The sequence below is a fragment of the Juglans regia genome, chromosome 9 (genome assembly GCF_001411555.2).
Source record: "Juglans regia cultivar Chandler chromosome 9, Walnut 2.0, whole genome shotgun sequence".
Lineage (NCBI taxonomy): Eukaryota > Viridiplantae > Streptophyta > Magnoliopsida > Fagales > Juglandaceae > Juglans > Juglans regia.
In genome coordinates, this window is record NC_049909.1 from 2,913,341 (window position 1) to 2,939,855 (window position 26,515).

Consider the following 26,515-nt stretch of genomic DNA (forward strand, 5'->3'; position numbering starts at 1 on the left):
GTGAAAAAGTTGAATTATTAATTTTATTTTATATAAAATTTTTAAAAAAATTATAATAATAAGATAAAATGAGATAAATTGAAAAATGTTGTGAAAACAATCGAGACTTTAATTTAGTAGATGATTCCAGTTTCCCCATGTCTATTCAACTGCTTCCTTGTTAATTTTCTCATGCAACCCTTCCCATCACACAACAGTCCACCCCACATTAGCCACACTAGTGACAGAATAATCATTGGGTTTAATTTAAAAGGACTTTCTCAAAGAGTTTAGGGAGAGATGTTTCTCAGAGGGCAAAATATAATTTCAGCAGATCCGTTTCATTTCGTTTCCTCGCACCGCCCTGTGACAAATTATTAACAACCCAACACACACTTCCTCAAAAAAAAAAAAAAAAAAAAAAACTTCACTTGTCATTAATTCCAGAAATTTCAATCCAATGTTTTTGGAAGATATCCCAGATTTTAATTTTAATTTTTTCCTTTTTCCCAAACGTGTTTTACAGTAAAGTAGTATCTACCAGTCAGCCAGCATACACACTTGCCACGTAAACTTCAACTTTAAGAAGGCACAACAAACTTATAAATATACATCTCACTCACGGAAGGTCAAATCCAGAAAAAATAAAATAAAAATCAACATTGGAATTCATATGGAACCAACCAGATAATTTGGCCACCACTTTTTTTTTTCTTTTTTAATCATTCAGCTAAATTTATGACAAAAATTACACTATTTTTAACCAAGTATGAACAACAGGTCAGATTAAATCACTATGTAGTATATCTATAGCAGTCTAACTGCCTAATTTTTGCAGCCATATTGGAAATCCCTGCCCACTCTTCCCCCTCTTTCTCCTTTTTCCCTTTTAAGGAGAGAAAACCCAATCTCTGAATTCACATTATGCTCACTCATGCTCAAAGATTATGAACAATTCACATTATTACCTGAAATTATGGCTGCTGAAAAACCAGACTCAGCTTGTCCTCCCCCAGCTACTGAAAAATGTCGGGGCATTGCAGTAATGTAGTTTCTTTCTACACTATCAAAGTATACAGGACAACTTATATTTATCAAGAACGACATCAATGGCCTAGATTGCAAAGATCTAACAGCCTCCATCGAGTTTGAGAGGACATTCTACTATCCATCTTCCTACATCCCCACTCCTGTGATTCTATTGGGTCGAACCAAGCACCATTAGATCAGTTGAAAGAAAATGGACCAGAGAAGCACAACGGGCGTGGAGACAATTGACCGAGAAAGAGGGAAAAATCAATTAATTAATGATCAAAGTGAAAGACATTGTACCCTGTCGGGGAGATTCCTAGGCATTGGAAGTGCGGTAACATATCTCTGGGGGAAAGATTTTTGGGAATTGGCAGTTGTATCAGAGGACGAAGAGGTCTCAGGTCCATCAACTTGCCCCCGACCATGAAATTTCGCAAAACGATTGATGACAGAAAACCTCTCTAGATCCTGGTATTCCACTCTTAAGTCTAATATCGAGGCTCTATTGTCCAGTCTGCATATCATCACAAGTAAGCATTAGCAGAGAGAGAGAGAGAGAGAGAGAGAGAGAGAGAGATCTAATGCCATAAATATGAAGCAAAGAAATACAACAATAGCATCAAGAACACCAACACCAGTTAACCAAAAAGACAAAGGGAAAATTATATTCAGCAGCAGCGTTGTGTACGCTAGCAGACTGTAGGACTTTTCTGGGGGGGTGCCATTGAATTCGTTTTTTCTTTGGGTGCCATAATTGTGCAGCCTTCTTTGTTTAAACCATATTCAATCATTTAACAGGAGCGGGAAAAACCGAATGGTACTGGCATTTAACATGTTTAGGAATTGTAGTTGTACCCTTTCTAATAGCTAATATGACTAATGCATTATTTTCTTGGAACTTTAATCTTCCTTGCATAATTTTCCTAGACTATCTAATCAGCCATTGGAACATCCTTATGACAGATACGCCAACTTCAAGAATGTTTCTCAAGTAACACCATAGGAGCACAACTATAGGCTTGCTCTTCTAATTCCATACTAACATTCTACTTTGGAAGATAATACACGTAGCATAAAATAAACATGTCCAAACACACTACCTGGACCTCCACGTAGCAGGAAATTGCTTCTTAGTATCTATCAATATGCGGGATGAAGAGAAACAGTAAAGTTAACTGCAATGGAGGATAATCAACAGGGGTCTATTAAAACTACTCGGATTTCTGGAAGATGAATTAATTTATACCATGTTGCTCCATTAAGGGCTATATTATTTTTTACGAAAAAAAAAAAAAAGCTGTCAAGGATCTAAAACCCTATTAACGTAATGACCCAGGAAAAGTGCTAGCCACACCCTACACTATAATCTCAAGAAGAACAGTCAATTTGAAGCTTCCCTAGAAACACTTATAAAACCCAATTTCATCTAGTAACTAGCCAATTTGGGATTTAGCACCCATGACTACCTTTATAACTTATCCACTCGATATGATTTATTCATATTCCCAATGAGGCACTGAAGCTTTACCAACTCAACCTCTTAAATTCCAAACGTCCTTGCCAAGGCCATGCCATGCAGTGTTCCAGTTTCACATCGTTGGCCTTATTAGGTGGCTATAATAATCATAAGTAATGACACAAAAACTAGCCACATCAACTATAATTCCAGAAAGACCAGTTAGTTTGAAACTTCCCAAGAACCACATAGAAAGTCTAGTTTCACCTAGTAACTACCAAATGTGGCATTTAGCACCCATGACTACTTTTATAGCCTATTCTTTCTATGTGGGTTATTCATATTCCCAGTGTGAGATGGGAGTTTTACAATTAATTCCTTACCTCTCAAATTACTCCAGGAATGCCTAATCACATGATGGAGAAACCTTGTAAAGGACATTGTGAAATAAAAGGATCCGAAACAAGTTAACAGTACAAAGAATATTTATAAAGAATAGAACATGAAAGTTACCTCAACAAATCAGTTTCGAGCTTCCTCGCTTTGCCAATAAAGTCTTCCATGACCTTTAAGTATCGATGGTGAGCACTTCCAAATGTTGTGAGCTTCTCAGACAGGCTAAAAGAATATTTTGAAAAACTTGCCATTAGTATGTACAGAATAATATTAAAACAATCAATCATAATGTCATCTGCCCAAGGAACATAAACTCAAAAGTTTCCTAGGGCAATTCTTACAGGCTTCTGTTGTCGGGAGCCATGAAAGCATCATTTCCAGGGATAGAGATTGCACTGCATGCGTCTCCTAGTACTGATCTGGCAATAAAGTAAGCTACACTCTCATAGTGTGACCTAGAATCAGCAGAGATAACTCCTGCAGGAGGAGGGCGAAGCAGCTGCTGCATAAGTTGTGTTGTCAAAATTAGCCTTCTTTTAGGTATGAGGATGAGTGGACCATCTTCAACCACCTCAGCTTCATCTTCAACCTGTCATCAAATCTGAAGCAATTAGAACTCCGCAATAACTTTGGATACCAAAGGAAAAACAAATAAAAGACAACGTGCTTAATCAACCTTCTCAATCTGTCGATTAACTGCTTGGGCCCAAACTAATTCTGCCACACTGTAAACAGCAGAACTTTGTGTTAAAAAGACCAAATTAATTTAAAAAAATAAGCATAAGACAAATCAATAAGTGAACAAAGGGTGAGAAAATTAACCGAACAAAAGTAACTTTTCAAATGAGAGAGAGAGAGAGACAGCTATAAGTCAGTTTATATTGATATAGGAAATTCATAGAATTAATGAGCAACACATGCCAACCACCTGATATTCTGAAGCCTTTGGGAGCCTTCCGTCAATTCTTTATGCCATGGTATGAGTTCTGATGTAGCACTCTTACGCTTCTTCGGTCTTACAGTAATCATACCATGATCGGTGACATCCGGAGGCAATAAATGAGGGGATGAGGGCTGTTCATTTGCGACTGATGTAGAGTAAGAACTTTGATGAACATAAGCAAGATGACTAGCATCGGCAGTAGCATTGACTTGATCCGTCGAACTACAAGCAAGCAAACTGTCAGTTGGCTTCCCAATAATGAAAGGCCGCTCCAAAGCCTTTGCAGTGGCAGTCTTCCGCACATCATACGTTGGCAACATCTGTCCATTTTTAAAGCTTCCATACTGCTCAAACCAGGACGGTGCCATCTGGGGACTGATCTGAGAATTCTCAGACTGAAAAGCAGTTGCACTACTACTACTTGATAAATTATGATGATTGTCCTGAACAAATGCAAACATATCCTGAGAAGATGCATTTGTATCCTGACTTTCCCCTGGCTTAGCTGATAAGCCTAGCATCTTAGAATCTCCAGATGGACCTAAACTGTGATCACACGATGCATCTCTAACCATATTATTGTATCCATATGATGGTTGCCCTCCTTTTGGAGCTATGTGCTGTACATCCCTATCAGAATCTGGACCTTTAAATCTCTTTGCACTATGATTACTTGGATCAATCTCGCCAGTTTTCATGGCTTGTACTTGATGCAGTAACGAGTAATTATGATGCATAGCATTATTTGGTCTTAAAGAACGGCCAAAAGCTTCAATGTCTCTTTGAGTAGAAGCAGCATTTGAATGAGGTGAATCAGACAGAGGCTTTACAACAGATTCCCTCCCCTGTGATAAGCTCAACATGTTTTCAACAGGGTCATTATTCTCAGCTGACACTTGCTGCCCAGGGTTTTTTTCCAACAATTGCCCTTTCCCAGCAAAGCCTTGTGAATTTATCGAACTTGCAATAAATCCAGATTTACCATCCCCTCCTTTCTGGGCATCTTGATTATCAAGCTTCAAAGGTCCAGAATTGTTATCTGATTGATGATGGAACTTAAACAAGTTAGATGGAGCCTTGGATGGCTGGGCTCCAAACAAATGTTGCTGGCTTGTAACACTGTTCCATAAATTAGGAATCATTTTTGAGAACGCAGTCAGTTGAGAAATGCCTGGTGTAACAGAAGGCAGAGAGACTTGCATGTGCTCCGAAGACGGGATTGATTGGGCTGGATCTCTTGAATGGATTTGGTCTGAACTATTTTGCTGGGACAACTCTGCAGAACAAGCCAGGTCATTTTGAGTCCTTGTGGATGCGTCTGGTGCTGACGCCAGTACAGATTGACCAGTTTGATGCAACATTAGTTGCCCACTTGCAACAGTGGTGTGCTGGCCTTGATGATGACTTGGAGAACCAGACACTAAAGCTGTAGAGAATTTTCCATGGACATTGTACTGTGACAGTTTATTGGGTGTTTGGCCTGAACTCTCAGAAATATTATGCCTAAATTCACCTTGAGATGATTCATGGGAAGATGCCAAAGACTGAACTGAGGCTGTTGAGGCAAACCACATATTAGCCTTATCTCCAGTCCCAGAAGCTACATGAGATGAGCCAAGAACTGTTTGTGAAGAGCTCTGAGAAGACAACACACGGTCAGGAATTGGCAACCGTTGAGATGGAGGGGCCAACTGTAAACCAAAACCCTGAGTGGCGGAGGACTGATTTCGCTGAAAATGACTAACAGGTCCATCGGAAGTTTCTGTTTCAGGCATCTCAGAAGATGGATAGAGATTAGAAGAGCTAATGTGTCTTCCGATGCCACGTTCATTTGATTGATCCACCTTGTGAAGAAGCTCCAGCATATTTTGACTATGTAAATAAAAAACAAGTAAAGATATATTTCAACTCTCCAACCAGTGACTAATAAAACTAAAAAGCAGAAAGAGAACTATAACATGAAAACATTAGTATATAAGCAGGCATCTATTGAAAACAAATACAAATATTCTGTTATTATCACAGTATGTAAAGACATAAGCTAAAAATCACTTTTATGAACAATAATTTTTTTTTGACAAGTTTAAGAACATTAATTAAAGAAACAAAATCGGATACATTTTTTTTTTATAAGTAAAAATTAAAATCGGATGACAATATTAAGGTACCAAATCTATTAGGATATCAATATAGCGTAGGAACAGCTAATCTCAAATATTCAACTACCTTGATGTAGCTGTCTTGTTAGAGGCATAATTACCCACAGAGTTGTCATAGGGAGCAGATGAAATAGGTACATAACCTGGAAGCATGCTTTTTGAAGGTATCTCATCTAAGCCTTTGGTGTCCACCTGAAATCCAGGCAAACAGCCCTATGAAATTTTTTATAAAAAAAAATAAATAAATAATTCAAGCAGTTTATTTCTCAGGAATTTTAAAAAGCCAAACTTATCATATGAAAAAAGTTACATCATAATTTTCAAGTATGTAAAAGTCTAATGATCACCTTCTCCAATTCCATAGAGTTTCTATCGGCCTGATCCGAAAATCTTGATTGGCCAACATAAGCCTGGTCATGACCTCTCAATCCTTGGGAAACCTGCTGGGCCATTGCTTGTGAATTTGCAATATGTTTTGGGCCATAAGAAGGCTCCACGACATCTACATCCCCCATTGGATGGTACTGAAATCTACGAGTTCCAGGTTTTCGATTAAGTTGATTGGATAACTTTTGTTTGCTCCCAATCAAATTACGCGAGTCACTAGCATCTAGCCACACACTCTCTCTCGAGCCACTGGTAGGAGTATGATGCAACATGTTAGAGCGAGAACTGTCACTTGAGTTCTCTTTTTTATTCGAGATCTCCTTCTCATTCATTTCAACTGTTCCCTTGTCCAGCTCATTATTCACTGGTGACTCCAAAAATTGAGGGTTCTCATTGAGATGATGCCGGTATTTCCCCAGATCCTCATTTCCACTGGAGTTCCCTGAGGGTTGAACATCCTTCCAGAAATCAAGATTATTAATGTTTTGAAGCTGCTGCTTTCTTTCCTGGTTGGCCCTCGAAGTGCTTGAATTAGGAATTGCAGCAATACTATTAGAACTTGAATCTTCCCTGAAGACCTGCAAGCTACCTATACCAGATTTTACATGTTCTGATGCAGCAGATGAATTAGGAGCAACGGTAGCCCTCCAACGACCAGCACCATGACCAATTCCCAGGTGTGCGGCTCCCTTATGATCACTACTCTGAGTCAGTTGAGATGATTTTTCATTCTCATGATGTTTCAAAGTAGCACCACTATCAGGTGACAAGGATTCTGTAAAATTCCATCCATTTGATCTTTTGTAAGGCTGGCCACCACTATTATAGGAAGATATAATCTGTGGATGGGCCAAAGAACCAGAAATGTTCTTGGTACTTGTTTCTACCCCCGAAGACTGAGCAAAATTTCCATAAATATGACTGCCTTCAGTTGGTGGCTTTTGTAGTGGGTTACGATCTAACCATTTGCTTCCTTCTTCCTGAAACTGTGAAATACTTCTATTAGAAGAATTATTTTGAAACCTGTCACCCTGTTGATGCAGAGTTTTGAGTCCTGACTGCTGAACTCCTGGAACCTTAAAATAATTATTACTTGTAGAGGGCCTATTTGCATCATCAGAAAGGGGGAAAGGTCTAGAACTCAAAGCCGAAGCAGTCTGCAAGCTGTTATCAGTCCAGACTGGCTGTTTGCTACTGTCATTAATGGTTAAGGGCTGTTGATTCCCAGTTGGAGGTCCTGTGTCCCCAAATGTCGGACCACTCCACTCTTCCTGAAGTCCTAAATCAGCACTCGAAGTTTCTGCAACAGCAGACTGCATAAGAGCACTCCAACTCCCACTTTGCACAGAAGGAAATCCAGTGAAAAAATCAGTACCATCCAACATATTACCAGCCCTTGTGCCCCTGCCAAAGGCATCCCACAGATTTTCATCCGAGCCAAACAAAATCTTTTGTTCAGCTGGATCCAGGGAAGACACGCTCTGAGATGTGGCAACCTGCACTAGTGTTTTCTCATGTGATGTTTCTGAAGATCCATTTAGCTCTTGCCTCCTGTTCAATTCTTGCATGGATGCACTTCTTTGCTGAGGATTCACTTGCTGCAAGTTTTCCAAATTAGGTACACTGTTTAGACCTTGGCCAGCAGCAGGACCAAACATATTTTTTGCTTGAAAATTCTGTCTGGAAGCAAAAGTTTCATCGTTCATGTTAACCTGACCAGGAAATGTAGCATACTGGTGACCTGAAAAGGAATTACCACTGGACAAAACCTGATGAAATGCAGGCTTATCCAGTTGATCATGAGAATTTTGACTTGGAGTACTTCTTACACTAGAAACAGGAACCCCATAAAGAGATTGATCAACCTGTTGAGGAACTAATCCCATCAGACGTAGTGCCTGGCCTTGCTCAGGGGATAACATAAGTCCACTAGAAGATCCTTGTATAACTTGAGATGCACCACGCTGCAGCCAATTTGAGTTACCTGCCACAAGCTCAGGCGGCCATGGATAATTAGATGCCTCATTAATAGGAATGCCATTAACCAGCGCAGCAGAATGGTTGGGAGCTGTCTGTTTTGGGACAGGGGAAACCTGATTTATTGAACTCTGATGCCTTTCCTCTAGCTGCTGCCTATGATGTTCTTGCATTTGTGTTAGCATGAATTGTTGCTGTAGTACCTGCATGTCATTGATCCCCGAGCGCTGCCTTGGCAAAGATTGCAGCATGCCAGGTTGCTGGCCACTCATTTGCTGTTGACCTCCAAGAAAATCATAATTAACAGGAGATTCAGTATCTTCCAACCTTGATGGATTTTTCTTAGTAAGCTCAGGACCACTGCCTCGCTGTGACTCAAGAATAGATATGCCTTGTAATGTTAAATTATGCCGATCAGCTTCTGTATCCATTCCCAATAAGTTTGCTTCATTCTGCCTCGTTTGGACAAATTGATGTCCACGCACATAGCCATTCAAAGTTGTATGCTGGTTCTGAGGCAAACTTCGCCCAAACTCAGACCTCACATTTGATTGTGTCAAGTTGAAACCATGTTGCACACGCAAAGACTGACTTCCTCCTCCCCTCTCAGAGTCATCTAGAACCAAAGGAACATTGCGGTACAATTAATAACAGAACAAAAAGAACATAGCAGTTCAATAACAACAGCAAACGACACTTGACTGTATGATCATGAGATCCTTGATTTTATGAGCACAGAGTGGGTTGAGAACAGAAGTTCATTCAGTTGTTACATGATACCCTGGAAGACCATACAAGCAAACAGAAACGAATGATGAAGAGGTAAACTTGTTGATACCTGACTGCTGTACATTGTAATTCTTTGAATCGGAAATAAAAGGTGCACCGATCTGTCTCTGGTTTCCAACCAACAGATTGCTATTTAAAACAGGCCAGTTTCCGTGACCTGTTTGTGAATGATGCTGGCCCTGAGACAAGTTCTCTTGGCCAAAGAAATTGTGGACCCTGTCTTCAACTTCGTTGCCAGGCATAGATGATCCAGCCACGATTATTCAGTGGCTAAAATTTTGTGAGGAGAAAAATTACCTAACAGAAATATGAGTAATTCAAGATAACCACATTCCTACAATTCCATTACAGATCAAAAACCAATATGAAATCTCTGCAAAAATAATTCAGTTCAGAAACACACCTCTTTCCTGTGCATTTATTCTCTGCAAATGCTACGTTCCCAACCCTCAAAATTTATTCTGCACACAAACAATCCAGCATATGAAAAAAGCTTTGCAGTAATTTGGCAGAATAAAATTACCAACATTTTGTGTGAAAAGGGAGGGCCAGAAGAAGATACAATTATGATGAAGAAAAAGAAGAAAGATTGTGCATATTGACTCTTCAAAAAGCATCTCATTCTACCAAAATAGTTCAAGGTTTTTTAATTTTTAAGTTTCCTTTGAAATTAATTATGCAGCCCCAACAAAGGAGGGAAAATAAAAATGTACCCTTTTACTAAAGTTCTATATGTTTAAGGATGCAGCAAAAAGAACCCTCAATTCCCCGGGTGGAGATCTAAAGATTTCCAAAGCCTATGACGAATCCATCATAGGGTCCCACCGTAGGTTGTGCATCCTTTAAATAATTCTAGTGGAGCATTCTAGCGGAGCATGTAGAACAAAATTGTTTTCTGTCTCCTTTGATATATAAGAAACTAAGGCCCCATTTGGATGTTAAGTTGGTCTCATCTCATCTCACCTCACTTCATCTCATCTCAACATCTAAACACCACTCAAACACAAATACTTTTCAATTTTAAATCTTAAATTTTTCATCTAATCATTACAGCTTTCCCAAACTTCAAAACAAAACACAAAAAACAATTCAATTTTTTCAAATCTCAAAACAAAAATTATACTAAAATATTATATTCTAACAATATTTGAACTTTATAATATTTGTATTCATCTTTTTCTCTCTCCGTTCTCAAAACCCTATAAAACATCTTAACTCAAACAATTTCACTACTATTCACAAACCATTTCACTAGTATTCACAAATGTCTCATCTCATCTCATCTCAACATCCAAATAAGGCCTAAAATTGTCTATCATGTGTATTTTTCTACTTGAAGATGCTCAGGGTTGTTGAATCCTTAATACACAATGAAATAGAAAATAGAAGAAAATCTCGTCATTAAAACAGTTCAACAATAAACTCGATTGCTAACTCAATGAGTAAATAAGTGTCAATAAAAAGTCTCTTTAGATTAGAGTTTGAAGCTAAGCGTGAAAACTCTCTCAGACGTAAAACCCTAAGGAAGCAAGCGCCACCCTTGCCGGCGAGTGACCTCTCACCGTCGTCACAGAGAAAGCCGACGGGCCCCGACGACTTCCCTAAGGGCCGTCCGACATCGGTCTAGAGGAGAGAGAGAACAATACGAAGCGCGAAAACCCTAAGGAACCAGATCTGCCGACCCTTTGCCGGCGAGACACACCGCACCGTCGGCACAGATAAAGCCTACGGACCTCGGCGACTTCGTTGAGGGCCGTCCAGTGTGGTTCAACCTCCGGCGTCTTAGATGTCGCTGTTTTGCCTCTCAAAGTACTCCAGCGATCCACCCGAAGGCTCCGTTGGTCGTGCCATCGACCTTGAAGGCTCCGGCGAGTGCTCCGGCATCTTCTATGAGCACAATTTGCAGCTGGAAACAACTCTGTAGTGCTTGCAGTGAGCACGACCTGGAGTCCACAACTTTGCAGTGCTTGTAGCTCCCAACGGATTTCTGATCTGGTTTCTCTGAGATGATGAATGGTTGTTGAAGAAGGGGAGTGGGTCAGTATGGGTTCTTCTATGGAGTTGGCCATAGAATCTAAATCTTTTACACTGGTAAAGGAGGGGAGCACGTAGGCCGTTACTGAAAGGAGTCGAAGGGTGATATCTAAGTTGGTTCTGGGTTCAACAACAGTGCATTGGCTGGCCAAAGCCATAGAAGCGTGTACTAAGGATAAGAAACAAGATTTTTTCTCCACTGTACGGGAAGGTCGACATAGTTTCACAGCGCATCGCTGCTCGAATGCTCGCGGACCGTTATATAGTGGTGGAGGAGTATGGTGGTGGGGGGAGGAGGAATTTTATTTTCATTCCTGAAGAGGGGGCAGTGGTTGGAGAAGGATGGGGGAGGTGCTGCGTCATTTTTCCTTCGGTAAGAGAGGGAGTGACGGCTTGGAAGGACAAGGTGGTGTGGTAGGGAGGGCGAACTTGGAGAAAGACCCAAGTACATCCTCGGTGGCGAGGCAATCCTATGCGGCAGCTCTAAAGACGGGACATGCTTCGGGGGTTCAGAGTGAGGGGGGTCTGCCAATCACACCTCAAGACCAGCTTGTCGAGATGCACAATTCTCTAAAGGAGATGGAAACCCAACTTGTCGAGTTGAAGACAGCGATAACTTTCTTGTCTACGAAAATAGATCGGCTTTCAGCTAGAGGCAACAGGGTGGTAAGAAACATGATAGGCCCGAATCCTTTAAACTTAGAAAAAGGAAAACAGAAGATCGGATTCGGCCCTGTCCCTATAACCAGATCCAGGAGAGTATGGCGGGTCAAAAGGAAATCTGGGTTATTTGAAGTGGGGTCTACATCAGGTATTGGCGTAGAGACATCAGTAATGGAATTTCATTCATCTCATATAACACAAGATAGATCGATAGTCAGTATTACACCATTGGTCCCTGAAGAAACTATGACTCCCTCATTAGAGTTGAAGGAAAAAGGTGTACTGCCGAGGTCTGAAAGAGATGTAGGATCCGCTATCATCTCAGAGGTAAAGGGACTTGTTGCCACCCTAGAATCTCCAATGGGGACCCCGATACCATTGGAGAGAACCAATGGAGTTACTGGAGAACCAATGGGTTTGGCGTTGGTGCCTTGTGTAGAGGAATGTCTAGAGTCAGGAGTGCAGGTTGATGGGGATATTGTGGCTCCCCTGGTCTCTCTTCCTCCAATAGCGGATTGGATTCTGCTTAAAGTTAACGAGATTCAGCAGTTCATGGGAATTTCACATGGAGGATGTGAAGACCAATTTAACGAACTAATTACTGCGATCGAGGCAAGCCGCACACTTGAAACCAAATCAAGCTTCAAGAAAAGCAAGGAGTTACAGCGTCTCTTTTCGACAATCAACTACGACGCTAAGGGTGGTAGTTCAACTAGAGGGAAGTCTAAAGAAAGGGTATTGTGAAGACGGGAATCAAGGTATTGGGGTTGGTGTTCGGGTAGAGTTTTAGTTCTACGGGAAACAAGGATTGGGATCGGGTCTGATGTACTTTGGGTTGGTTTTTTTATGGGCTTTTTGGGTCATTAGGGGCTTGTTGGGTCATTTTGGGCAAGGTGTTTTCTTGTATACATTCAGTGTACTTGATTTCTCCTTTTGATATATACAATATTTTTACTTATAAAAAAAAAAGGGTTGTTTAATAATTAAATGTTAACCTACTTAGCTTATTCTTGTTTAGGTTAAGAAAGCATCTTAATTAGTAATATGAAAATCTTTTCCTTGTTTAAATATGAGTTTTGAAGTAAAAAATCTTCATTGTCAATTTCACAAAGTTCGCTTTGAAGATCACAAGCAGATCACAAATGGAATAAAAAACTCTTTCCTTGATACTGTGTTTCTTTGGGCTCAACCGAAAGATTTTAATGGACTTAGTGTCCATGATTTCCTTGTATTGGCATCTAACTCGCTAGGTGTTCCTCTTGTATATGACCCATGTACTTGAGCTATGCCTTGCCTTATTAGTAAAATACTAATTACTTATCACAAACAATTTCAAAGATTACAAATAATGACATATCAATGCACATTTCTAATAAAAAAAATTTCGAAGGGTACAAATAATTTTTTTATATGTAAAGAAAACATAGTACAAATAAAGACATATCAATGCACATTTCTAATTTAATCTCAATGTTGAGACTCCAATGATTCTCCGTAAGTGGCCTACTGGTCTTAAAGAAACTCTTATAAGTTTTCTATTTCCATCTTCTCATCCTTTAGTCTGTCTTCTCTTTTTCTTTTTCCTTTTTCTAGTATTTTCTGACAGTGCCATGCAAACTCATCAACCAAATTTAATCCATCGAAAAGTCCAACCTTATCACATAAACCCTAATACATCGAAATCAAATATTATCCCGTACTCCTCCATCTTAAGCACATTGCTAAAAATAGAATCCAATCTGATCCTCACTCAATTCAGACTGAAATACTTTCCCTTCACGAACCCAGCAAACTGATGTGCTAGCCATCGATATGGACCATATCCATTGCATAATCTCCAATTTTAGGGGCTGTATCATTTTCTCCACCCTTACAACGAACTCTTCTCAGGTCTTGCTTCTCCAATTCAATGCACTTCAGCACATAACATTCACATCATCAAGAGATTCCCATCTCACTGACAAGAAAGCATCACCATTACATCAAAAGATGCTAACGATTGTCTTTCGATTATGCAGATATCAAGTGTGATAACACCAATGTAGCCAAGCCATTAATCGCTAATGGGAGAGAAAGCGACATATTCCTCAATGAGAATAAAATAGAGTAATAAAAAAACCGCAACATCATCAAAGCAAACCACATTGGCATTCTAGACTCACTTAGCTATCAGCAGAAATTTAATTTATCAACTACTGCTGCAAACCTCCTCCCACCAAGCCCCTATGTATTTTGGAAAATCCAGGAATATTCTATCACCCTTTTTTTGATTGGAAATATTCTATCACCCTTTAAAACTTTTCTTACTTATCAAAAAAATTATTCTATCACCCTTTGAACAATGGAAAAAATTTCTGTTTAGGAACAACTGCACAAACTTAACATCTGAAAAATTAGCACGCCCATGGAGAAATGTCTGATTGCTTTAAGATTCATTTCAATTTCGACAATCTCATCACTTTTCAAGATAGGGTCATCATTCGACATCTAGTTGAAGCAAGACCTATATGCATTCCAAACTTATAATATAACCATCTTAGGTTGCAGCAGTTTTTAAATTGAATCATTAGTTTATGAGCTATAGGAATTTTTGTGTGCAGGCAGATCTAGAATTTCTTAATAATCTTTTATTTTCTGTGTTATTTTCTGAATAATGATTGGTCTCAATTATTCTAGAATTTGTAATAGTTTTTTTTTATAATTAATAAGAAAGAATTTGTAATAGTATTACAAGAGTTTTATTCAGTATTCTAAGGCTGTCAGTTTCCTGGTCAAGTTAGGAGTTCTATACTCGAAGAAAATTGATTAATGAAATATTGAATGATTTGAGTTTGGAGGCAAGGACTGCTTAGAGTATGCTTCTCATTTTCTTCCTTAGTTACTGTTTCATATCATGGTCCATGCAACCACTAAATTGCCAGAAAATTCTATCTTTATTTCTTTCTTTGCAACCCAATTAGTTTTTTTCCATACCTATCAAACCCATAGAACACCATATGTCTTTCTTACCAGTTAACCACCTAATAACTTATCAAACCAGACATGCAATTAAGTTAGCTGTAGCACATGATTTCTACAACCTGTAATCATCTGTTTCAGCTACAAAAACTTGAACTTTTCAAACCATTATTCGATCCACAAATGCTAAATCCATTCCTTCACGAAAAAAAACCTCGAAATCCTAATTTTTTTTCCTATCATAAAACCCACCGCAGGCAAACAAAGGAAGACTTGGCTAATTTTTCCAGTCCAAGTACAAACACTAATCGAATCTATCATTCTAATCCCATTTCTTGCCCATAGTCCACTCTGCTTGACCACCCAGCATGTTTCTTTCACGAACTGGAAATTTAATCACACTTTTGTAAAATCTTGACACCAACTAGAACTTTTTGACCCAAAGGTAGGAGCATATTCAAACAAAAATGAGGATAGGCATCATATATATATATATATGAGTTCCTTCTTGAAAAATAATTGATTATCTCAATTATTCCTGAAAAATTCACATAAAGTGATCACTATTCCTATAAAAAAAGTTCCACAAGGTCATGAATGCATAGTTATTGTGACAACACTTCCTCCCAGTCCCTTGTGTGAACAGGTCCCTTCTTTCTGTTGAAATGGATGCCTTCCCATATTAAAGCTTTCGTTTTCATGTTCCCATCTTCACTAATTACAACGACAAACAAGCATCATTTCCATAACTCAATGATATTTTCATGATCACAACAACAAATAAGCATCATGTCCATGAATCTGTCACATTTAATCTGGTATTTTCATCACACTACAATTCAGCACAGATCCAACCATTCTATAAGCCATGCAGGACTTGATAAACTCTCTTGTTATCCACATAAATTAGGTTTCACTGAAATCTATGCATCTGAAGCTATGGATCATCATAAAGAAACGACTTAATCTGCAAAATTTAATTATCAGAAGGTTCATTCACTCATATCAAGTTTTAAACTCACTCATGCTATCAACAACAGGTATTGAAAAGGAATTTAGGACCTATTCCATAGAACTATCGAGGAGTAGTTACCACCTCCATTCCCAAGAAACCAAATGCTAACACCACGCAAACCCAAACACCCACAAACAAGAGCATAGAAAATGTATGTAGCGGATTTCTGACATAACAAACCTTCCTCCCGATTTGTTTACTGAGTGGCAGTACGCAATGGAGAAGAAAGAAAGGTATTCAATTGAATGCTAAACTTCTTTATTCTCAAAACCGGGAAAGAAATGAAAAGAAAAAAGCAGTAACTAAGCTGGTACAACTATTTCCCGCAAGAGAGAGAGAAGCGTGGTATAACAAAAAGGCTTCTGCAGGGCCGAAAACTTTGTTTTAAGAAACAAAAATGAAAAAATTCACAAAACTCAAATTCAGTTTCATCTTCTTTACGTCTATGTTCACAGCAAGTAAACCAAGTCTGAAGCCAGAAACTTCCTCATAAGATCGAGAACACAACACCACAATTTGAAGTCACAACCAATTATTAAAACGAAAAAGCAACGTAAAACGAAAATATGAGGTGCGAGAAAGCTGCCCAACCCTAGAACACAAAACCCTAGCATAGATTTGCTTTCAAAATAGTAATGGTCCCTAGAGAGAGAAAATTAGGGTTTCTAGACGGAGAAGGAGAGGTTAAGAACTCACAGTGACGTCAAGCGGCCTCCATTGAAGCTCAGAACCGATCCTCCGGGAGTGTCTGATTGCTAAGCTTAGGGTATGAATCGAAGAGAGAGGAATGCGCGTCTGAGAGAGCGAGAGATAAAAGTGATCGAAATAGTGCGAAATTTTCAACGAACTGAGAAACATAACCGAGGCTGGGGCCGAGGCTGAGGCTGAGGCTCAGGGGGCGAAGCGGAGTGGCTCGGGGACCGAGGCTATGGTGGGGTTAGCCGCTTTGGTTTCTACTTTCTTGGTGAAAGGAAAGCTTTTGGGTTGGAGCGGCCATGTGAAGAGTTGTTGGGAGTAAGAAGAGAATTAGGTGGTTCCGCAATCAAATTGTGACACGTTTCAGTGGACCCCTTCTTTGAGCTTTACCTAGTATGATTGGGTTGCTCCAAACCGTTGATTTCCAAGCAATTTTGCGCAACTTTTTTCTTTTGGCAAATAAAATGAACGTCGTTGAGAGAATATGTAAAGACTATTCATACGGTCTGGATAAAAAGTAAAAACTAGCGGATAATAGATTAGTACTTGGAGCTACAGTAATAAGGATGCTCCCATATCCATAAAAGCCAATGTTTTATCGAATTACATGATTACAACACTAAAAAGTTTGATAAGAAAAGATTTTAAGGATTTAGGCCGTTATTTGATTGACGGGATTGATTATGAAGACGTTCAATTTGTTTTAACACTGTTGTCCAAGTTAATTTACTTTTGTATCAAGATGGATGATCTATTTATTTTTTGAAGCTTGTGTTGCAATATTTTGAAGATATAATAGATGTTCCTGTATGAATGAATTAAAATATATAAACAAAGTTAATTTTTCTAAATTAATTAAATGGAATAAATAAGGATTTTTTAAAATATATATATATCTATGGATATAAACGATTTTTAATTTTACATAATTTTTTATTTTTTTAACAAAGAAATTTGTTTAAAAGTAGGCATAATGAATTATAAAAAAAAAAAAAATTCAACTGATCATCTCCTACACTATACACTAATATATGATTTGTTATTTTTGTCTTTCTATTTAAACATACAAATATTTATGTGTAAATATGTGTGTTTATACATGAAGGACAAAAACAACAAATTACATGTTGATGTGTGGCATGGGAATGATGAATAGCATTTCTTTAAAAAAAATCATTTTAAATCTAATATCTTTATTATAAAACCAGCGGAAGATTTTTAAATTGAGTCAAGGGTTTTAAAATCTTCCAAATATTTTAAAAGTATAAAATAATTTTTAATGAGGTATTTGTAGTGTTATTGAACAAAGTCTATTTTTCAAGTAAGCTTCTTTATATTTTGGAGCTTCAAAAATAATATATTTTTAAAAAGTTATTTTATTTAAATGATTTTATTCTTGTAGGAATATTATTTAATATTCATTAATTTATTTTATGTTAAAAACTTTTCTTATTTAGATGACTCTATTCTCCTAAGAAATATTCATTAAAAAATTAAAACTCATCATTTTATTTTATGATGGAAAATATTATTTTTAGATTAAGAATAAAAAATCTGGTTTTAAAATTTACTATATTTCCTTTCCTTCCCTATTTCTTCATCTCTTATTTCTCTATGTATTATTTTCACTCTTAGATTACAAATAGGACACATGTAGGGCTAGGATTGGATTGTCCAAAACCCTAATTCCCCCTCCCCTCTTATTTCTTTCCCTTTTTTTCCTTTCCCCTCCAACTCACATGTGCCATCCCCTCCCGTGACTCCGCAGCAAGCCTCCCTACAAGCTAGTGTCGTTGCTGTCAACGACACTATGAGCACGTTGCTGCACCTCGTCGGCGACGAACCCCTCCTCCATCTCGGTTTCACCTTCAGATCATCTCTTTCTCTCGACTTCTCCCTATTGATCTATTCGTTCTCTCCCTCGGGTTTGCTTCATCGCCCATCATCACTGCAGTCCACAACACCTCTACTGCCACATCTCTCTCTCCCTCGGCTTCTCTCTCTCGATTCCCTCTTCTCCCTCACGGTTTCTCTTCTTCTAACACCGCCAACCTAACGTCTTTGCCTTCAAACCCTAATTTTTTTTCTTCTTTCCTTCTCTTTGTTTCTTGAGTCCTCTCAGAACGATTTTTTTTTAGATCTAAGTTTATATTACATATTGTGTTTCATTTGGTCTGAATTCATGTATATGTGTATTCATCCCTTGATTTCAAATCAAAGGTAAGCCACAATATGCATTTGAGTTATTTTATTCTTGGAGGCTTGCGGTGGTTGACGGCGAAGCCCTAACCAAGATACAGGCAGATATGAGTTTACATGGTAGTTGTTGGCTGAGACGTTTGTGTGGAAGGGTTATGCATGGATTAGGGTGCTCTATTTTTCCTCGTTAGAACAGAGACTACGTTGGTTATGTGTGGAGGTGTGGGGCTGTGTTTTGGACGATGTGGACGTGGTGGTTAAGCTTGGGCAAGGAGGTTTCGTGACGTATATGGGGTTGCGCTTCCGTGATGAAGAGGATGTGCAATAGGCGTTGGATGGTGACTTGGTGATTTACGGTTGAAGAAACACAGTGGATATGGTCTTATTGTATTCAACTTTCAGATAAATTCACAAGCGACAAAACAGAAAATGACATGAGGGATAAAATCTTCAGAAAAAGTCGAACGAAAAACACTATTGCTTTTTGGATTGTCGCTTTTATATCTAGAATATATATGTATATATAGATACATACATACATACATACATACATAAATACATACCATCTCATAAAATTGATAAACATTATTCCTAATTTTCTATTTTTCTTCTTTCCATAAATATAAAGTCTCGTCGATCCTGAAATGGGAATTTGGTCAAGAACAAGATATTTATATTAGAAAATTTTATGTAAAATGGTGGGATCAATTCAAGTTTCACATACTAATTTTATAATCTCAGAAAAAATTCCCATTACCAAAAGACAGAAGACCTTGCAAACCATCTAAAAAATATACAACTGCATATTAAAGGAACGCAAAATGAGACATCTCCAGTCTTCGAGACATCATCTTCAGCAAGTTAAGAACAAGAAAATGAGTCCTTAATAAAGTTTAACTAGAGTCACACTCCTAAGATTCCTTATTCACGATTCAGTGAAGTTTTCCAAAATGCACAAGATCTTTATTCTTGCCTTTGTAAAAAATTTTAAACCCAGAGGAAAAGAAGGTAACAAGCAAAAATGTAGCATAAATTTTTTTTAATAAGTCGACATATAGAACATAGCATCTATATCAAAATTGCAAAATCTCATTTGTAAGAATCAAATTTTAAAATTTATTTTCAAAATCAAATTATGCCATGTAAGTATTTTGTTAAATAGATTATCTACATCAATTTGTAAATAGAATTTTCTTAAAAAAAAATTCTTTTTTTATTTTATTTTATTTTAAACAAAACGACACCATTTTGGTATCACACACAAAAACAATGTGAATTTACTATTTAAATAAGCCCTCTCCTTGGTCATCTGATTATTTGGATCAAGATTACTAACCTCAATCTCTTTTCTCTCTTCTTTTTAAAGCTAGAACTATCATTCACGAGAGTTTGGATAGTGAGTTGAGATGAGATGAGATAAGATGAAATTTGAAATTTGAATAAAATATTGTTAGTGTAGGGGTCAAATCAGCAGCCTATAATTTAGCCTCGAGATGAAGCCGAAGATCAAGCTAAGAGATAAAGTCAAGAAGATATAGGATAAGTTGACTCAGACTCCTAAGAGGAAAGACACACGGACTCCTAAAAGGAAAGTGACTCAGACTTATCAGGAAAAGACTTCATAAGGCAAGTTGGACCTCTATATATATGAGGAGATCCCCCACAAAATGGACGGACTCTCCACGAGAACTCTCCAGAGGCTCTCCATAGAAGCTACCTATGTACAAACTCCACTACACATAGCGACTCGAAAGGATCTTTTCTAAATTCCTCTATTGTATTGTGAGATATGTGAGTCGTGAGAGATTGTAAAATCATTAATCATAGTGGATTTTGCCTCCAAACGATGTAGGCATTATGCCTAACCACGTAAATTCATGTGTCTCTCTTTATTTACTTTTATTCGCTTATTTATTATTTATGTTATGGATGAACGCAAAGAACACTGTATCAAAGCTCGAACCATCATTGTGGGCCGGGGATAATTATTTCCTCCCTTCCGATTTGTTGTGCAAATTAAGGCATTAACAGTTGGCGCCGTCTGTGTGATCGATTTCTTATTCTTTGCATCGGAAAGGGGAGTAGGACGATTCCCTGGTTCACGAGATATTCTCCAGCAAGCCAGATGTGCAGATACACTGCATGTGTTGTGCATGTGGGATGTGCGCTGTGCATGGGAGGAAAATACTATGCACGTAAGGCATGCCCATGCAAGTGCAAAGCAAGCACACAGACGATGGGTGCACGCCATCGTGCACTCAGTGACCCTCGTGACGGGCGGTGCAACCACGCCACCTCCTTGTCGTGGCAGCCGAATATCTAGGTGAATCCGACAGGAGTTTGCTGCCGACACCTCATTGGAGCCACTCACCGGGAGGCCATTGTCTTCTCCATCTATCACACACCGAGTGGAGCTTGCTCGCTGTCGCGTGAAGCCACCAGTAACCATCGTCCGGGTCTTCAATGGGTTCTACCACTTGCCCTGACACTCCACAACCCAGAAATAGATGGTGAGCTCGCCTGCACCATGCATACCACCGAAGGTAGGCATTTGTGGGCCAGCAGGACAATCGCCAGTCGCCTACGTACATGACGTAGCCTAGTTCCGGCCACCAAGGCGAACTGTCAGACAGGGCTCAGTGTCGGCAATGAAGCCCTTGGCCACGACTGCCCCTCCCAGCTCGTCGGCACTCCTTATGGCCCTCTATCCTTGTAGCGAGCAACAAGCACATTGTAGGAGTTGTATTCCCACTGGCTCCATTGCATGGCATGAATTAGGTTTGGATGATGCCTCCAGATGCCCAGACAAGGACGACGACAGTTTTCCCATTGGCTCCTCACTGGTTCCCCTCACCAGGTTCCACCGACCTCCTCCCTCACACATCGAATCCATGAGCTAACCGACCATAAGCTGGCGAACAGCCAACAGTTGCCACCTGCCACCTTCAACGAGGAACTCAACCACAGAAGCTCTTCCGATGAAATCCTCGCCTCCAGACGTCGCAATAATAGACGAGAAGAGCCACGTCTAGACGTCTGTGAGTTGGTAGACCACCATCAGTGATCACCTAACCAGCCGATGGCAAGAAGGTCCACGACCATTGAGGCCTTGCTCTCCTTGAGCCCTCGCTACCATCACCAAAGCTTATTGTAGGAGTTGCCTGAAGCCAACACCACAATGCGCTCGCCAGCCCAACCCAACCGGGAGCTTGTGGAACCACCCAAGGCCACGCTGTGAACCTTCAGTGTGTTCTGCCGTTGCCATGGCTTTGTCAACCCCATCAAGCTCTAAGCTATCAGATTTAACCTCCTCGACCATCCTCCTCCACAGTAGCTCCAAATCGAAACCATGCAACTCCCCCGTAGCTAACACCATTGTAGCTACATCTCGCTAGCCTCGTTCGAGCAACTCAGATGACCCTTAGCAGTTGACCGAACAGTGCTTCCTACTATCGTGAAGGCACTCCCAACCCAGAAGTCATAGGCGGGTTCAACCGAACCATGCACGTGCAAGCGGTCACCCCATGCAACACCTCACCAAAATGTGGCAGCCAACATGCAATGCTTCTTCACCCTTGTGGTGAGCAACAACACTTGGAGTGTCAACAACACCGATGCCTCTCGGCGAGCAAAATTCAGCAGTCTCAACCGTGTAAGATTATTGCTACAATGGCACTCAAGGATGAACAATTTCTCCATGCAAAAATCATTCAGCAACGAACAATCCAAGTAGGGAAAAATGGAAAGCAGCATCAAAATTGCTCTGGAATATACTTTGTTAGAAATCGCCCGCGCGGCGAGGAATACAGCTTACAAAGCCCTTCTCGGGCATGTTAATATGTCTTCATTAGAATAGATAATTTGGTATTGTAGGTATCCCGGGCCTTCATCAATGCCAAAGCATGGCTGCCTACGGGCATCACCCGTGTGTCACCGACCTTCACCACACTCTAGCAAAATGGCTCAAGTTTACAAATCTCAAACTTGTAATTTATAACCTATTTTGTTTTAGGTAAAACCTCTCAAGACGGTCGAACTCAACCTCCTGCTACATCAATGTGGTTAAGCATCTCCTCAAACACCAAAGTTAAGTACCTAGACTCGTGGTGAGCAATGACCCCACCAAAGTCAAGACCCTAGACTTGCAGTGAGCAACGCCCCCACCAAAGTCGAGTCCCTAGACTCACGGTGAACAACGACCCTCAAACAACCAAAGTCAAGTCCAAAGATTGGCGGTGCAACGAATGGGTGTGGAGGTCAGAAGACCCCATGACCTCTACAGTTAGCCACTAGTGTTGAGTCCAAAGACTCGTGGTGCACTCAACAAGCGTGGAGGTTAGAAGACCCCACGACCTCTACAGTTAGCCACTAGTGTCGAGTCTAAAGACTCATGATGCACTCAACAGGCGTGGAGGTTAGAAGACCCCACGACCTCTACAGTTAGCCACCAGTGTCGAGTCTAAAGACTCGCGGTGCACTTAAGGGGCGTGGAGGTCAGAAGACCACACCACCTCTATAGTTAGCCACCAGCGTCGAGATTCATGGTGCAACAAATCGGCGTAGAGGTCTGAAGACCCCACGGCCTCTACTGCTAGCCACCAGTATCGAGTCCAAAGACTCGCGGTGCACTCAACTGGAGTGGAGGTCAGAAGACCCCACGACCTTTATAGTTAGCCACTAGTGTTGAGTCCAAAGACTTGTGGTGCACTCAATGGGAGTGGAGGTCAGAAGACCCCACGACCTCTAAAGTTAGCCACCAGTGTTGAATCGAAAGGCTCACGGTACACTCAACGGGCGTGGAGATTAGAAGACCCGAAGACCTCTATAGTTAGCCAACAGTGTCGAGTCCAAAGACTCGCGGTGCACTCAAAGGGTGTGGAGGTCAGAATATTCCACGACCTTTAAAGTTAGCCACCAGTGTCGAGTTGAAAGGCTTATGGTGCACTCAACGGGGGTGGAGGTCAGAAGATCCCAAGACCTCTACAGTTAACCACTAGTGTCGAGTCCAAAGACCCGCGGTGCACTCAACGGGCGTGGAGGTAATAAGACCCCACGACCTCTACAGTTAGCCACCATTGTTGTGTCCAAAGACTCACGGTGTACTCAATGGGCATGGAGGTCAGAGGACCACCCGACATCTACCGTTAGCCACCAGTATCGAGTTCAAAAACTCGTTGTGCACTCAACGGATGTGGAGGTCAGAAAACCTCACGACCTCTATAGTTAGCCACCAGTGTCGAGTTCAAAAGCTTGCGGTGCACTCAACGAGCATGGAAGTCAAAAGAGCCCATGACCTCTACTGCTAGCCACCAGTGTCGAGTCCAAAGACTCATTGTGCACTCAACGGCTGTGGAGGTCAGAAGACCCCATGACCTCTACAGTTAGCTAGCTACCAGTGTCGAGTCCAAAGACTCGCGGTGCACTCAGCAGGCGTGGAGGTCAGAAGACCCCACGACCTCTAAAGTTAACCACTAGTGTCGAGTCTAAAAACTTGCAATCCACTTAATGGGCATGGAGGTTAGAAGACCTCACGACCCGCGGTGTAGCCAACAAGCGGGAAAGGTCAAAGACCGCCTGACCTCCCAGGTACCAACAAGCTAGCAACTCTCTGAACTGCCTAACCTCTCTCACATGGATAGCAATACAAGAACAACATCTTCTCCAACAAACTTCGAGTGTTTATGCTTGCACCACAATCGCCAGAAGTGAGTTACTTTCGAGAACAAGCCACCAAGCTCTACAAACACCTCGCACGGGTGTCCTTCATGAACGATTCAACAGACTCAATAACCGGCTAAGATGGATCCAAAGGGTTGACGGACACCCTGACGACTTATGCGTGGGTTAATATAAATAAACAACAAAACTAGAACACCAACAATAATTTATACCAAGGGGCAGAAATGATCACAAAAGCACACACAAAAATCAATCATGGAAATATGCGTTCTTCGTTGACAATAAACAATCTCTTAGAAAAATATTCACACAAATAAACAAACTCAAAACTGAGCTCCGCATTCGCCCTTGACTCGGTCCAGTACATCTCCCACCAAAGCAAAGCTCCATGCTCACACCTAATGCAGTCAAGTACATCTCCAGCCAAAAAGGAGCTCCATGCTCGCAACTAATGCGGTCAAGCACTTCTCCGAGCTATCATCCCAAACTGAGCTCTTCATCGCTTAGCACAAAATAAATAGAAAATCAAGGACCGAATTGGAATCTAGGGATCAATTTTCAAAATTTATTCTGCAAATTATTGACTTAAAGATTCTCAAGACCTTCTTGTCTAGTAAATCACCCTTAAGAATCATGGGCATTTGTAGGGGTCAAATCAGCAGTCTATAATTTATCTTGGAGATAAGGTCGAAGATCAAGCCAAGAGATAAAATCAAGAATAGATAGGACAAGTTGACTCAGACTCCTAAGAGGAAAGACACACAGACTCCTAAAAGGAAAGTGACTCAGACAACATGAAAATACTTCATAAGGCAAGTTGGACCTCTATATATATATATGAGGAGATTCCCCACAAAACAGACGGACTCTCCACAAGAACTCTCTAGAGGCTTTCCACAGAAGCTCTCTATGTACAAACTCCACTACACATAGCGATTTGAAAGGATCTTCCCTAAATTTCTCCATTGTATTGTGAGATATGTGAACTTTGAGAGATTGTAAAATCATCAATCATAGTTGATTTTGCCCCCAAACAACCCATGGACGTAGGCAATATGCTGAACCACGTAAATTCATGTGTCTCTCTTTATTTACTTTTATTCGCTTATTTATTAGTTATGTTATGGATGAACGCGCAGAACACCGTATTGAAGCCCAAATCGTCATTGTGGGCCGAGGATAATTCTTTCCTCCCTTCCGGTCTGTTGTGCAAATTAAGGCATTAACAATTTGAATATAATTTTTTAATATTTTTTGTTTTGTTTTGGAATTTGAAAAAGTTGAATTATTTATTGTATTTTATTTTGAAATTTGAAAAAATTGTAATAATGAGATGAGATGAGATATGTTAAGAGGTTTTTTTTTTTTTTTTTGTATCCAAACCTCCCCTCCTCATTGTCACTCCTGCCGCCAATTGTGTTTGCAAGATCCTCCAATCAACTAATCATGTTAACTAACCATGGAGAATTCTTATTTAAGTATTTGATTATTTATATCTAATTTGTTTATTTCTTCACTTTTAGTCCCTATTTGGATACATAAACGGTTTCATCTCATCTCATCATTATAATTTTTTTCAAATTTTCACACAAAATATAATAAACAATTCAACTTTTTCAAATCTCAAAATAATAATAATATTAAAAAATAATATTCCAACAATATTTTATTCAACTTTCAACTTTCATATAAAACCATCTCATCTCATCTCACTATCCAAACGAGACTTAATCTTCATTGATTTTCACTATTTTTATGAGTTTTGTGGGGTTTTTCATTGATTTTTGGCAAGGAAGCTTACTTCTTATAAAATAGGAACATGGGTTTCAATTTCTTTTATTTACCGTGCCGTGAAAGCAACTTAAGTATATGGGTCGATGATGTTTGGAGAATGAGATAAGATGTAAATTTTGTAAATAGTAGTAAGATAGCTTGCAAATAGTAGTGAGATAGTTTAATTAATACTTTATGGAGTTTTGGAAAAGGAAAAATAAAAAATTGAATAAAAAATATTATAAAATTAAATATTGTTAGAATATAACTTTTTAATATTATATTTATTTTAGGATTTGAAAAAGTTAAATTATTTTTTATTTTTTGTTTGAAAGTTTGAGAAAGTTATAATGATTAGTTTGAAAAAGTTATAATGATTA

General features: G+C 39.6%; 1 protein-coding gene across 3 annotated transcripts; it reads right to left on the reverse strand.

Annotated features, from left to right (window-relative positions):
• Positions 1–624: 624 nt before the first annotated feature.
• Positions 625–16,616, reverse strand: LOC109011470. Of its 3 annotated transcripts, XM_035693713.1 has the most exons (11): positions 16,485–16,616; positions 9,522–9,579; positions 9,168–9,415; positions 8,218–8,945; positions 6,313–8,121; positions 6,033–6,157; positions 3,792–5,678; positions 3,540–3,588; positions 3,205–3,452; positions 2,981–3,085; positions 625–1,525 (listed from the first exon to the last, which is right to left on the reverse strand). In XM_035693713.1, exons 3-11 carry the CDS (start codon positions 9,358–9,360, stop codon positions 1,291–1,293), a joined length of 5,379 nt encoding a protein of 1,792 aa, XP_035549606.1. In that variant the 5' UTR covers positions 9,361–9,415; positions 9,522–9,579; positions 16,485–16,616; the 3' UTR covers positions 625–1,290. The 3 variants fall into 3 exon arrangements, with proteins under 3 accessions (XP_035549606.1, XP_035549605.1, XP_018848242.2); XM_035693712.1 differs by having other exon boundaries at positions 6,313–8,945; positions 9,168–9,388; XM_018992697.2 differs by having other exon boundaries at positions 6,313–8,945.
• Between the last annotated feature and the right edge of the window lie 9,899 nt (positions 16,617–26,515).

What these genes read in the sequence shown, in the direction of transcription:
- LOC109011470 (XM_035693712.1), bottom strand. Translation starts at nt 9,360, where the DNA reads ATGCCTGGCAACGAAGTTGAAGACAGGGTCCACAATTTCTTTGGCCAA. An exon ending in TTACAATGTACAGCAGTCAG is followed by an intron (nt 8,946 to 9,167) that starts GTATCAACAAGT and finishes CTTTGGTTCTAG; the next exon opens with ATGACTCTGAGAGGGGAGGA. An exon ending in AACAAGACAGCTACATCAAG is followed by an intron (nt 5,679 to 6,032) that starts GTAGTTGAATAT and finishes TTATTTACATAG; the next exon opens with TCAAAATATGCTGGAGCTTC.